Raw genomic sequence first — 13,865 nt, 5'->3', positions numbered from 1 at the left:
TGTTGCATTTATTTATTCCAGTGATAAAACATGTTGCATCTATTTATTCCAGTAATAAAACATGTATTTATTTATCCCAGCGATAAAACATGTTGTATTTATTTATTCCAGTGATAAAACATGTTGTATTTATTTATTCCAGTGATAAAACGTGTTGTATTTATTTATTCCAATGATAAAACATGTTTTATTTATTTATTCCAGTGATAAAACATATTTCATTTATTTATTCCAGGAATAAAACATGTTGTATTCATTTATTCCAGTAGCAAAACACGTTGCATTTATTTATTCCAGTGATAAAACATGTTGCATCTATTTATTCCAGTAATAAAACATGTATTTATTTATCCCAGCGATAAAACATGTTGTATTTATTTAATCCAGTGATAAAACATGTTGTATTTATTTATTCCAGTGATAAAACATGTTGCATCTATTTATTCCAGTAATAAAACATGTATTTATTTATTCCAGTGATAAAACATGTTGTATTTATTTATTACAGTGATAAAACGCGTTGTATTTATTTATTCCAATGATAAAACATGTTTTATTTATTTATTACACTGATAAAACATGTTGCATTTATTTCCTCCAGTGATAAAACATGTTGTATTTATTTCCTCCAGTGATAAAACATGTTGCATTTATTTCCTCCAGTGATAAAACATGTTGCATTTATTTCCTCCAGTGATAAAACATGTTGCATTTATTTCCTTCAGTAATAAAGCGCGTTGTATTTAAGCCAGAAGCTGATGTGTGACGTTTCAAGTCTTGAGAAGCTGCTTACGCGACGGAGTGAAAACGGACCCGGATGAAGTTGACGACCCGTCAAATGACGCGACGCATTCGTGAGGCTGACGGTGACGCTTCTGGTGTGGCCCAGAAATGAAGCAAGGCAAGGCAAGGTTTTTTTTTATAGCACATTTCAACAACAAGGCAATTCAAAGTACTTCTCTTAAAACATCAAATGCATGAAGACAACGTGCAAAGAAACACATTATTAAAAGACATAGAATGCATAAAGTTAAAAAAATAGAATGCATGAAGTTAAAAAAATAGAATGCATGAAGTTAAAAAAATAGAATGCATGAAGTTAAACAAATAGAATACATAGAATGCATGCAATGCAATGCAAGTTATAGTTCAGTGTAAGAAATGAATCAAAGAAACCTTGTTTTAATCTTTGTTAACGAGTATTTTGCCTATTCCCAATATAGTGTTTTTACCTTGTCAAGACGATATCCTAGCCCCGGAGAACCGGTCTGGAGATCTTTCAGTTATCTGATATCGCTGTTGCAGATCAGCCAAGGCCGTCATGATACAATGTGCATGAAGCCACAAGTATTCACATTTCAGCAACAAGTCAATTCAAAGTGCTTTAAATTAAACATCAGAAGCCTCAAGACAAAGTGCAAAAGAAACAAATTGTAAAAGGAAAGACCACATTATAAAGTTAAGAAATAGAATGCATAGAATGCATAATATCAAGCCATAAAAGTGACAGTGCAGTGAAAAAACATAATACTTGGTTTGGTAAAAGGCAGCAGCAAACAGAAAAGTCTTCAGCCTTGATTTTAAAGAGGTGAGAGTTGCAGCAGACCTGCAGTTTCCTGGGACTTTGTTCACGATATGTGCTGCATAAAACAAAACGCTGCTTCTCCATGTTTGTTTTTCTCTCTGGGAAACAACAAGTAGACCTGTCCCAGACGACCTGAGAGGTCTGCATGCTTCATAACGTCGCAGAAGATCAGAAATGTATTTTGGCCCTAAACCATTTTTTTGCTTTATAAGCCAACAGTAGTATTTTGAAACACATTATTTTTGACGTACAAGAAGTCAGTGTAAAGATCTGAGAACTGGAGTGATTTGATCCACTTTCTTGGTCTTAGTGAGGACTCGAGTAGCAGCTTTCTGAATCAAGTGCAGCTGTTTGATTGATCTTTTAGGGAGACCTGTAACGACACCGTTACAGTAGTCTAGTCTCGGTTTGATATAGGCCTATATCGAGGTGTCTAGACTGTTCTTTTTTTCGAGCGGCTTGACGAAGACTGTTTTCAGGGCCTGTGGGAGGAAACCTGAGAGAAGAGACGTGTTGACAATTTGTAGAAGATTTGAGGCCATGCAATTTGATCGGATCAAAATGTGTCACGGTATTTGATTTGATTTTTAGTGGACACAGGGACAGCACATATCCTGGACCTGAAACGGCGGCGCTGACTGCATGTCTAACCTTAAAAATGTTCGGATCCTTGAAGATAATTAAGTCCAGGGTGTGGCCCTTGCTGTGTGTTGCCTCCGTCACATGCTGAGTCAGTCCATAATTATCAAGAACACAAGACAGTTCTTTGGCCCCTCGTCATTGGGTTTTGTCAACATGGATGTTAAAATCAGCCACAATAACTAGACGGTCAAAGTCAATACAGATCATAGACAGCAGTTCAGCAAGGTCATCCAAAAAAGGTTGCACAGTATTTAGGTGAACTGTAAGTATTATGGAACATAGATCGAGAGGAGGAATTCACCTGAAAAGTCACATATTAAAGAGAAGAAAAATTTCCCTAAGATATATGCCTTCCTTTGAGGCAATAATTAAACAGAATGGCAACTCCACCTCCTTTCTTATGCACTCTAGCTTCACTCATAAAACTGCGGGTGGTAGGGGTCGACTCGACAAGAACAGCTGCACCATTATCTTGGTGTAACCAAGTTTCAGTTAAAAACATGAAATCAAGGCCGTGCTTGATAATTGAATCATTAATTTAAAATGATTTTCCTGCCAAAGACCGAACGTTTAATAAAGCTAGATCTAGTGTGTTAAAAGCAATATCTGCTCAATTTATTGGGACAGGCTGTGGCTGACGAGGAATGGATGCTGTTGTTGTTAAACTAGCTGAATGGGTTGGGTGCCCCCTGTTTCTTCGCAGATTCACCATTCTTTCTCTATTTCTTTTCAAGACAGGAATAGAGGAAGAGTCATGAGTGTCATCAACCTTGCAGCCTGGACCCAACAGATATCAGTGAGAGCGTCCTGTATTTTGTACACAAATTAGTGGACGTGCTGTGATTTTATTAGACAGGGGAGACAGAGGATTGATTCTGATGGCCTTGTGGGGCGGGGGGGCATCATAACTGTGACAATGGTGACAATGGTGAAGGTGGACGCCGAGGGGGGTTAGAGGAAAGAAAGTAGGAGTAGGGCTGGGGAAGTGCTGGGGGGTTAGTTCGGTCCCAGCAGCGACCTGCTGTTTCAACTGGTCACTGGACCTGGTTGGGGTTTGGGGGGGTGAAGAAGGTGAATCATAGGTGAATAATAATATTATTATTATTATTATTATTATTACTATTAATAATGATATTATTATAATTGTGGTAAAACCCAGGACAATTTGGTAGTGAATGTTGAAAACCAGGACATTTGAGTGTTTTACACATACAGTATCTCGTATTACATTTCACTGCATATATGTATGAAAGTATGTATATGTATGTGACGAATAAACCTCTTGAATCTTGAATCTTGAATCTGCTGGGACTCGGGACACACCGCTCGAAACGGGACAGTCCAGTCCGTCCAGTCCAGACTTCCTGCACGGACATCGGCTGGAGGGAGGACTCACTGAACGAATCCACTGCAAGAACGAGTCATTTGTGAAAGTGAGAGTCACCGGAAAACGTCTGTCGGTGAAGGAATCAGTGAACCAATCGTTTAATTGAACGGAATCAGAACATTTGTGTTCCTCAAAGGAATATAAAAGGAATATATTCAGAACTCTTCACCAACATGCATATCAATGTGGGCAGTGGATTTGTTTTCATGTTCTGTCAGCTTATTGAAGTTTGGTAGCATTTTTGAAGTAGACAACCTCGGTATGATGTTGTTTTCTCCAGCCTGGACCTGTGCTTTGATAGGTTGATGTGTATGACTGAGCAGCTTTGTTTTAGAAAAAGGTGGATCCAAACCGGACCAACCGGGCCTCGCTCAAAGAGGCAGAAAACTCGGGCAGAGTGGAGGGTGGGGGGGGTGTTGCGATCTCCGCTCTTCTGCGTGTGCCGTTCCCGTGTCTCCAAACAAAACAAATAAAATCAAAGTGCGTGTTTTATCTGACGTGTATTTGTTTTCCTTCTTTTCCTTATTGAACAAAACAAAAAAGTCTCACGTCTCCCTGTTGCTTTCCGTTGCTATGGGACTTAATTTGGTAAAAACAATTGATTTTGTGTAAATATTCTTTACTTGTAAATATTAAACCCTGCACTTCTGTAACGGAGAGACTTTCTCAGTCACTTCCTCAATCAACCGGCCCTTCTCTCCTCTCCTCCGCTCTGTGTGTCTCTGCTGATGGAGGCTCTGAGGGCCGTGCCAAGTTTCACAGAAAACCTGTCAAACTGGGAATACATACCTGATCCTATAAATTACCATAACATATAATTATCATATTAAAAGCTGTTCGTCTACACTGCAGCATGCCGATAAACCTACAGTCTAAACCTCAGATCCTCAAGGCCAACACATTTTAAAAAGGCATCTTAATCTGAGATCCACCTCCTTCTACAAATAACTAAAGGCGTCTGAGAAAGATTCTGCATTTTCTTACCTCTTCAGTCAGACACAGTGACTTCAGCTGGTCCATCATGGCTCTGAACGTCCCAGGAGTGATAGCCATGGTCTTCTTCTACCTGCTGGTCCTGGGAACCGGCATCTGGGCTTCCTTCAAATCCAAAAAAGAGAAGAAGAAGAGATCGGCCGACCAAATGGAGATGACCCTGCTGGGCAACCGTAGCATCAACCAGCTGGTGGGAATCTTCACAATGACAGGTCAGTTTTCTGATCAACACGCCTTAATGTTGCTCTTTTCGTACCTACTCAAGGTTCTGTTCATCCTTCTGAATTCCCCATTTCCTAAATATAATATCTTCACCCATCCATGTTTTTAACCTGATGTTGGCAGTGAGTGTGAGTCATGTGCAGAAGAAGTAGTGGAAATCCTTACCGATGTAAGAGTTTGGCTGCTGAAGAATTGACTTGACGTAGAAGTAGTGATGGTGTGTAGCTTTGTGAAGAAGTGATGTATGGTCCAGTTCATCTGGATCCTTCTTTGGGTTTTGACTTAAGCTGTTCTTTATCTGCCATGTTCTGATAACGCTGGAAATTGGTTCATTCTGAAGTTGAGTTTTTTGTTTCCTTCTCCTTGTGGGTGGAAGTCAACTGTCTTGATTCTGATGTTCTCGGACACCTCTTTAGAGGAGCCATGGTTGTTAACTCCAGACAGAACAGCCACCCCAGTCCAATAGTTTAGAATAAATAAATTGTTCAACCCTGAAATTACAGTCACCTGACGCTGCAAGTTATACGTAAATCACCTAGGTCTGAGTGTTAGTTGTCATATTTTTTGAAAGGTAACAATGAACAATTCAGAAGGATTTCCAAACTTTTTCACAGGGAATTTTTATTACGTAGTAACTGTAAAAGAGTCCACTAGAGAGTGATCTTGCTTCACGTTCTGATAAAAAGTGTGATGTTTATCTGCGTACAGTTTAGAGGTCAGGTCAGCTTCACCTAGGCCTTCACACACTGCAGGCCTTAGTGCTCAATTCAGATTTATTGCTCAGATCCAAATGTTTTTGTTTGGCTGTTGACATTATTTTTTAAATGTGGCCAATATCAGATTCCGGTGTGAACGGGTCACGTCCTGAGCTGACCCTCACCTGCATGTGCAGAAGTATATTTTTTTGTTTTGTTCAATAAGGAAATTTAGAAAAATAAAACATTTGAAACAATGAAACTATAAATGATTTGAAGAGAATACATAATAAAACATACTCTTCCCACACAGTTCATTTAGTACTCAAATAAAATCTGGATATATTTCAATTTCTTTCTTGAGAAATTCTGGATCTCACTGAATCTTAATACAGGTACTCCTCACTTAACGACCGGGTTCCGTTCAGAGGACCAGGTCGTTAAACAAATTGGTCGATGAGCGAGGACCCGTGTTATTTCACGGGTCTTTGGGGCACGGGGCGTGGCCATTGCGAACCGTAGTGTAGTGAATACTGACAGACAGGGGGAACGAGACTGAGACTGAGAATGATGATGGGCGATGAGATGCTTGACGCTGAGACGCCGCTCACGCCAGGGTATTGTACGCAGTGCACAATACAGACTGGTTGGAGAGCTGGTCGTGAGTCCGAACCGTCATTAAACAGCCAGGTCGTTAAGTGGGGAGTACCTGTATCACAAAATAAAAATTATGACATCTGTGGTTTAATGCCAATATTAACTACTTTATCGCTTCTACCTGTAACTTTTACTTTTACGTTTTTTTCGATATCTTTTGAGTTTAATAGGACTTAAAGAACCGTTTTAGTCAACATTTGTACAAAGAATTATTCAAAGTTTCAAAAAGTTGCTTTTGGAAAACCACCGACTGCTGTGCATTCCGTAACCTATAGATGCTGTGACAGTAATCTAAATTATTATAATAATGTCAAAATATGATTTACAGATCACTGGAAAGTCTGGGCGTGGTACATGCATTTAATTTTTTAAATGTTATATTTTACCTGTTCTGTCAGTGTGCTAGGCATACAACAAAGAGTATTTGTATTTGGAGTTCTCAACCTGCAATGTAACCCTTTATTAATTGTAAAGAGTAGGATGGATGTAGGATGACAACAGCACAGTTTTTGATTATGGAGAACCACCACTAACACCCCTCTTTGGAGAACTATTCATCATGTTTGGGTCTACAAACATCTGATCACTACTCCAAGAGGGGGAGAATCACCACGGGTGAGACAAATAAACATAGAAACAAACAACATTTACACAAAAACATTGGATTACAACATGTATTGAAAAACAGTGAATTAGGTCCAGGAAAACTGGAACTACAACTGGTCACATGGCCACTTCCTGTCATAGTTATGGCAGCAAATGAGGGAGGAGGGTGCTGGGGTACACTCGAAGCAGGTGTAGTGGTTTGTGCGTGTGTGTGTGTGATTGGACCGCCTGTGTGTGTGTGTGTGTGTGTGTGTGTGTGTGTGTGTGTGTGTGTGTGTAAGATGTCCACCAGTGAGTGTACATGACTTATCCCCATTGGTACTGATGTAGATGGGCGGCATTATGTTGCGGCGCCTCCAAGCAGCCGAAAGGGGCCCCGAAGCCCCTCGAACTCTGCAGCCTTGTAGACATCCTACGTCTTCAGGAAAGCCCCGAGCACCCTGCCCTGCGGCCACAGAAGACCCTCGGGCCCCTAGAGAAGCCAGAGGGCCGTGGAGCAACCCCCACGCCCAACCCTGAGGAGCATTACCTAGTCTCAGGGAGCACGAGGAGACCCGGCACCCCAGGGCGAACACATACAGCCAACCCCCAGGTGCAGGCCTGGGGGTTATAAATGCATTTCAGTTGTACCTGCTCTCTGCGGACGATCATTCAGCGGTGCCTTTAGAAAATATATATTTTGGTTGTGCGATTACCACCAGCTGTCTACAGACGCGTAAACTTTCACGCTAACTGCGTGTGGACACTATTTGCAATGAGGCTCATTTTCATCGTAAGGGGCCAATTTTGCACCAAATCTATGAATTATACCTCATTTAAATACAATTCTCCAAGTCCAGATGCTGCTGCAGAATAGTTCCAAAAAAACAATGTCTTACCTACACTAACTAATTTCTTGAAACTAACTGGGATCATGTGTTTATACATAACAGTTAAACCATGTCCTGTGTCTACTTTGGCAATTAGACTCTCGCTTTTTCTATTATTACGTTTAGTGGCCACAAAAGCCGAGTAATTGCTTTGTGAATTCACCCCTCAGTGTCCAATGTTAGTCCTTGTGGCTTTAAGTTTAATTTAAGCGTGTTTGTGTATGTGTTATTTGACTGTGTTATTCTCATACTGTCATTCACCACACCATCAACTCCCCCATTTATATTGCCAAACTAATTTCATGGTAGTTTGTGAGTGTATTGACAAACATTATGTTCGCAATGACCTACATTGCAAGACCTCTGCTACAAAGGCTAAGAAGCGTCGTGGAGGGGGAGCAGGCACAGTGTTGGTTGTTGTTGTGCTGTTTCTATGGCCTGCTTCATCAGTTGCTATTCGTCACTCACTGTCCAATGTTGCTGCTTGTGTCTTTAAGTTTAATTTAAGCATGTGTGTTTGTATATGTTTTGTTTTCTGTCTTGTAGCTACGTGTGTCGGAGGGGGCTTCATTAATGGACTAGCAGAGGCAGCCTATACCCCCTCACTGGGACTGGCACAGGTCGCCGTCCTCTCGGCAGGAAGCGTTTCCTGTTTTATTATCTGTAAGTGTAAGGACTCAACACGATAACACACAATAACTCAAATTCCTTAAAATGTTGTAAAGAAAGTCATCTTTTGAAGAGTTACTGTGGTGTGGGGATGGTGTGGTTTAAGCAGCCACACCTGTCTTGGGTCGAGGTAATTTGGCCCAGGATCAAAGGTGGCTGCGCCTGTTGCTCGTCAGTGCATTCAACAAGCAACAGGTAAATCACCCATCCCCACACACTGGGAGAGCCTCTGTCATGACATGTGTCCATCGGCTCCCGACTTGTTAGACCCTGCCACTCTCAACAATAAACTGGTGTGTTTTAAAAATGTCTGCTGGTGTCTGCTTTGCAAGACGAGTGATCTTTAATCACAAATATTCAATGTTCATGGAATGTCTCACAAACAAAATGTCTGTCTTTGTTTCACTGAGGTGGACTTTTCTTTGCCAAGCCAATGAGAGACCGAAGATATGTGACCATGTTGGACCCTTTCCAGATCAAATATGGAAAAGTAATTACAGGACTAATGGCAGTATTATCACTTGTAACTGACCTGGTGTGGATACCATGTACCCTTATTGGGTTAGGTAAGCACTAAAATTACCATTCAAGGTGTTTGTGACTTGGACGTTTGTCTGAAAAGTCAAACGTCTTTATGTCTGTCTCAATAAACTGCTCTGACCTTTCACCTCAACATGCTGTAACGTTTACAGAGAATAGTGCAAAAAACAAAAATGTTGTGTGAACAGTAGTTCACAGTACAGTAGTGGCCACACTGCTTTTAATGACAGGTCAGAGGAGAACATCCAGATTGGTACAAGTTGAACAGGAAGGCGACAGGATCTCACCAGAAGAACTGGGCATTTAAACATTGGTGAAGAGCATCTGAAACACAAAACATTGAGGAGGATGAAGAAGAACCACTCCAGGTTCCATTCCTGAAGCTCAGAACAGATCCATCTATGTTATGGATGTCAGCTGTGGGAAAGGGGAGCCAGCAGTGGAAGCAAACTTGACCAGTGATGTTTGATAAGACAAAGTCCAGATGCTGCTGCATGATAGTTCCCAAAAAACAATGTCTCACCTGCACTTACTAACTTCTTGAAAATAACTGGGATCATGTGTTTATACATAACAGTTAAACCATGTCCTCCGTGTGTGTATGTGTGTGTGTGTGTGTGTGTGTGTGTGTGTGTGTGTGTGTGTGTGTGTGTGTGTGTGTGTGTGTGTGTGTGTGTGTGTGTTGTGTGTGGGGGTGTGTGTGTCAGGCTCCAGCATGAGTGTGATTCTGGATGTACCCTACACTGTGAGCATCTGGATCTCTGCTGCAGTGGCCGTCACCTACACCCTGCTGGGAGGGCTGTACTCTGTGGCCTACACAGATGTCATACAGCTCATTCTCATCTTCGTCAGTCTGGTGAGTCTCATCAGAGGAGCTGGAAATACGTACATTTGGGCAACCTAACAAGACCTAAAGTTTCATTTAAATAAGGCTTTATAGATACAAATCACAAACATATTAAAAACATATATAGCCTATATATCAGTGACTCCGCGTGCATTTGTGAAACTTGCCAGTGATGCAGCAGATCAGTCAAAGGTGTGATTTAACAGTGTTCTGGTGCACATCAAGAATAAGTTTCTGTGAAACTGAAAGTAGCCAAGCTGGTGAGCAATGACATATCACTGCCTTATTAACATAATTGGCACTTGGGCTATCGTAAAAATGCTAATCTAGAATGACATTTGTCTTCACGTTGCAACGAAAAATTATATCACAAGGAGCAAAATTGTTGAACTGAAAACAATAATTCTCATTTTGAAAGCAAAATATTGGTTGAACAGTTTACCCAAAGTTGGATCACCTTGTGAAAAAAATTGTGTTGTTGCATGGTGAGGTATTTGCGTTTGAGTGAAAAATAAAACAATGTTCTGCAGGCAGACATTAAACAGAGATGCAGTGTTTCCATTTGTCAACAGGTTTTGGAGTAACACTATTCTAACCCACTCATATTTCCAAAACAATTTTCTTTACATCGAGGACAACTCAGGTGCTTCTAAAGTAGTTCACTTCTTTAGAAACATAGGCAACAACTTTCTCACCCATGGTGCAGCGTTTACCTGAGAGCACAGCTTGCTCGCTGTTAGACCACATGGAGGAAACATTCTTCTGGTCTGTGAATATGCTTTCACAGCTTTAGGGAAAGTGATTTATCCTTCAGATTATTAAAATTTAATTACAGACACTTCAGTTAAGCAGTTATATATTGTTTGTCTCCATGCAGTGGTTGTGCGTTCCCTTTGTTGTCATGAACCCTGCTTCCTCTGACATCACCAATATGACGTTGTCCAACACCTCCCACACCTCCTGGCTCAGTACACTGGACACCAGCACAGCCTTGATGAAGATGGATACTTTCTTAGCTATGGTGAGAAGGCAAAAGCTTCTGTCAAGATATTTTAAATGTGTGAATTGAATTAATCTAAAGTAACAGTGAGAGCAGCAGGTTGAAAATGTATTGTTTGCTTTATATTGTTAGTTAACATTTATTATTTTTCCTGCTGAAATGACAAATGCCAATATGTGCAGACGGTGTACAGTCTGCTGTTTTTTACGACTGGAATTCTGTTGCTGTAATTTACAACTGATCTGTTTTGGTATCAGAACAATTTTATGAGCTTGACTGGGAGTACTTGAGCCCAGAATGGAAAGTGATACCCAATATCGCTATATGTGGATCTCCAATATCAAAACAAAAAATATTGTGTCCTTTTATATCTGCACTTTCATTACCCTGCTTCTGTCAGCAACGTGCTATGAGGTCTCCAGGAGTCTGGATAGGCAGTGGAAAAACAATGATTTTGAGGGGCAGCAACTTAATGACTGTGGGAGTCTCTACCCACAGGTACGGGTTTAGGGGGGGGGGGGGGTGGAGCCTTTCTTGCACTTGTTTGCCGACATGGCGAGTTTTTATGATGGGAACAGAAGGGCTCGCTGGCCCTTTTTTTTTTAATGCTTATGGTCTGTACAGAAGTGCACCTCACCAGAAGAAATTTGTTGTAAATGTAAATACACCTGGTGAAAATATATGTACTCACTAATCATAATGTACATTTATACAAAAAAGCACGTCAGTCACAAATGTTATTCTTATTATCACCACGTCAGCACTACTCTATCTATTTGTAAGACATGGATTTTATAGTGGAGAGTGAAAAACTTCTATCTTCTTTTGAAGGCTCTGGGAACCTTCTGCTCCCAATCTTTGCACCAAAGGACCTTGTCTGCATCGTCCTCAAAGACAGCCCAGATCAACTGTTACGCTGCTGCAGTCAATATAATAATATTTGCAATTCCACCAACTATATTTGGAGTCATGGCTGCATCTGCAGGTATCAACTTTTACACACTACAGAATGCTATAGAATTAGATATAGATGCTTTGAATGTTTTTTTTAACTATTTGTGTTACTATGTTAATTTTTAACTATTTACGTCTAAAATTGAGTTTGTGAAATGTTTACTTTTTTCGTTGATTTTTACATTTCCACACTGAAATGATCATTCATATAGAAAGTTCCTTCTGGAATCTGTGATGGAAACTAAGGATTTATCAGACACCCCCTTGATTCTTCTTCTTCCTTTCTATTCCTTGAGAGATTCCCCAGTAAACTCAACTGACACATCAATAATACTTCCACTCACATAGTGGTGGAAGTATTCAGACCTTTTACCGGATTAAAAGTACAAAGACACTGAAACAAAATGACTCTTGTAAAATGGGGATGGTTGATTTACCTGTTGCTTGTTGATTGCTCTGACTGGGGGCGACCATCCACTCTGATCACGGGCCCAATTACAGAGACCCAAGAAAGGTGTGGCTGGTTAAACCACACCACAAGGGCAAACACTGCTGGGCTATTTGCCAAGAAAATATCTGTCTCAAGACTTCTTCTATCTGTGCCTCAGATTGGAACCAGACCTCCTACGGTTCTCTGTCTCCTTTTGAAAGTGGACAGGCAGCTATGATCCTGCCCCTCACCCTGAACTACCTCACCCCCTCCTACATCGCCATCATCGGCATCGGAGCTGTGGCTGCCGCTGTGATGTCATCGGCTGACTCAATCTTACTGTCTGCAGCCTCCATTTTCACCTCAAACATCTACAAGAACATCCTGAGGAACCAGGTGAGGGAACATGTTGTTGTTATCCAAGACTATAACCTGCACTGAGAAATATTTTGAACCTTTTCTTTCTCTTATGTAGTACAATTATTTTTTTCTCCTTATATTCTACTACCCTTTTTGTTATGTGAGCTGCTATAACACTATGCTATTAACACTTCGCCCATCTATCCATCTATCTACCTATCTATCTATCTATCTATCTATCTATCTATCTAAAAACCAACTGGAAAAACAAGAAAATATATCCATCCACAAGACGTGTCCAGAGTGTCACTGGAAGCTCTCTCTGTCAAGTGAAATTTAAATTTACTTCAACAAGAAATCAGGAAGTGATGTCATAAGTGCATCAGGAATTCAAGCTCTGTAAGAAAATGATGGTGCAGAACCATTGGTGGCCACAGTGGCTCTTCTGTCAAGTCATGGCTGAGGTTTTACAATGTCTTGCCGGATCTGCTGTGTGGTAGTAACACCTGGTGCCACAGCATGGGGTCACCACAGCAGAGGATTAAGAGGAAGGGACAAGAAGACTATTACAAGAGTCTATTACTTCATCATGTCTTGGTTTTTCCTCTCATTTCAGGCATCCCAGAGGGAGCTGCAGTGGGTGATCCGTGCTGGGGTGGTCGTGGTTGGTGTCGTTGGAACATCTCTGACCACTTTCCAAAATAGCATCTTGGAGTTCTGGCTCATTGGTGTAACTGTTTTATATGTCTTCATTTTTCCTCAACTGGTTTGCGTTATTTTCTTTGACCAATCCAATGGATATGGGGCTATTATGGGACTTGCGGTGAGTTTGTTGTTGAAAGCCTTGTGCGGAGAACCGATGCTAGGAGTGCCGGCTACCATCCACCTCCCAGGAGACAGACTGGAGGATGGTGTTCACATCCAAAACTTTCCTGTAAATACTGTGTGTGTGCTGTCTTCCATAGCCTCCATCTTTCTATTCTCCTTCCTGGCTGCACTGCTCTTCAGCAAAGGCCTCGTCCCTGAGAGATGGGACGTGTTCAAAGCCAAACTCCAAGACTCGCCTCCAGTAGCAGGTGGTGTAATGGGCGACAATGGGAAATTGGATGAAAAGGATCCACAACAAGAGGCTTTAGAGCCAATGATGGACTCCAATGAAGATGAAGATTCCTGAGGATGATGGACAGCCACTGTTGATATCGAAGGTTTCTGGATTCTCTTTGCCAGAAGGGTTTGGTTGTAAGAGGATTAAATATGCTCTCTAAACACTCCATCTCTCATCTAATCTCTAACTCTATGAGCCCTTATTATTTCAGCAACAATTTCTGTGTTTTTGGCGATTTTAATTATTTTACTTTTTTGTTTAATTGTCTGCAGACACGCACAAATAATAAATTAGAAATTCACAT

At 41.0% G+C, this 13,865-nt stretch overlaps 1 protein-coding gene across 1 annotated transcript; it reads left to right on the top strand.

Annotated features, from left to right (window-relative positions):
* Positions 1–4,635: 4,635 nt before the first annotated feature.
* On the top strand, positions 4,636–13,630 carry LOC307247661 (high-affinity choline transporter 1-like; the record flags this gene model as incomplete). Its single annotated transcript, XM_080024692.1, has 6 exons — positions 4,636–4,819; positions 8,203–8,319; positions 9,636–9,721; positions 10,682–10,733; positions 12,275–12,492; positions 13,073–13,630. 6 exons carry the CDS (start codon positions 4,636–4,638, stop codon positions 13,628–13,630), a joined length of 1,215 nt encoding a protein of 404 aa, XP_079880818.1.
* Positions 13,631–13,865: the final 235 nt, after the last annotated feature.

Source organism: Zeus faber (genome assembly GCF_960531495.2).
Source record: "Zeus faber genome assembly, contig: SCAFFOLD_61, whole genome shotgun sequence".
Taxonomy (NCBI): domain Eukaryota; kingdom Metazoa; phylum Chordata; class Actinopteri; order Zeiformes; family Zeidae; genus Zeus; species Zeus faber.
Note: the sequence above shows the minus strand (reverse complement) of the source record. Positions and strands in the feature narration are given on the sequence as shown.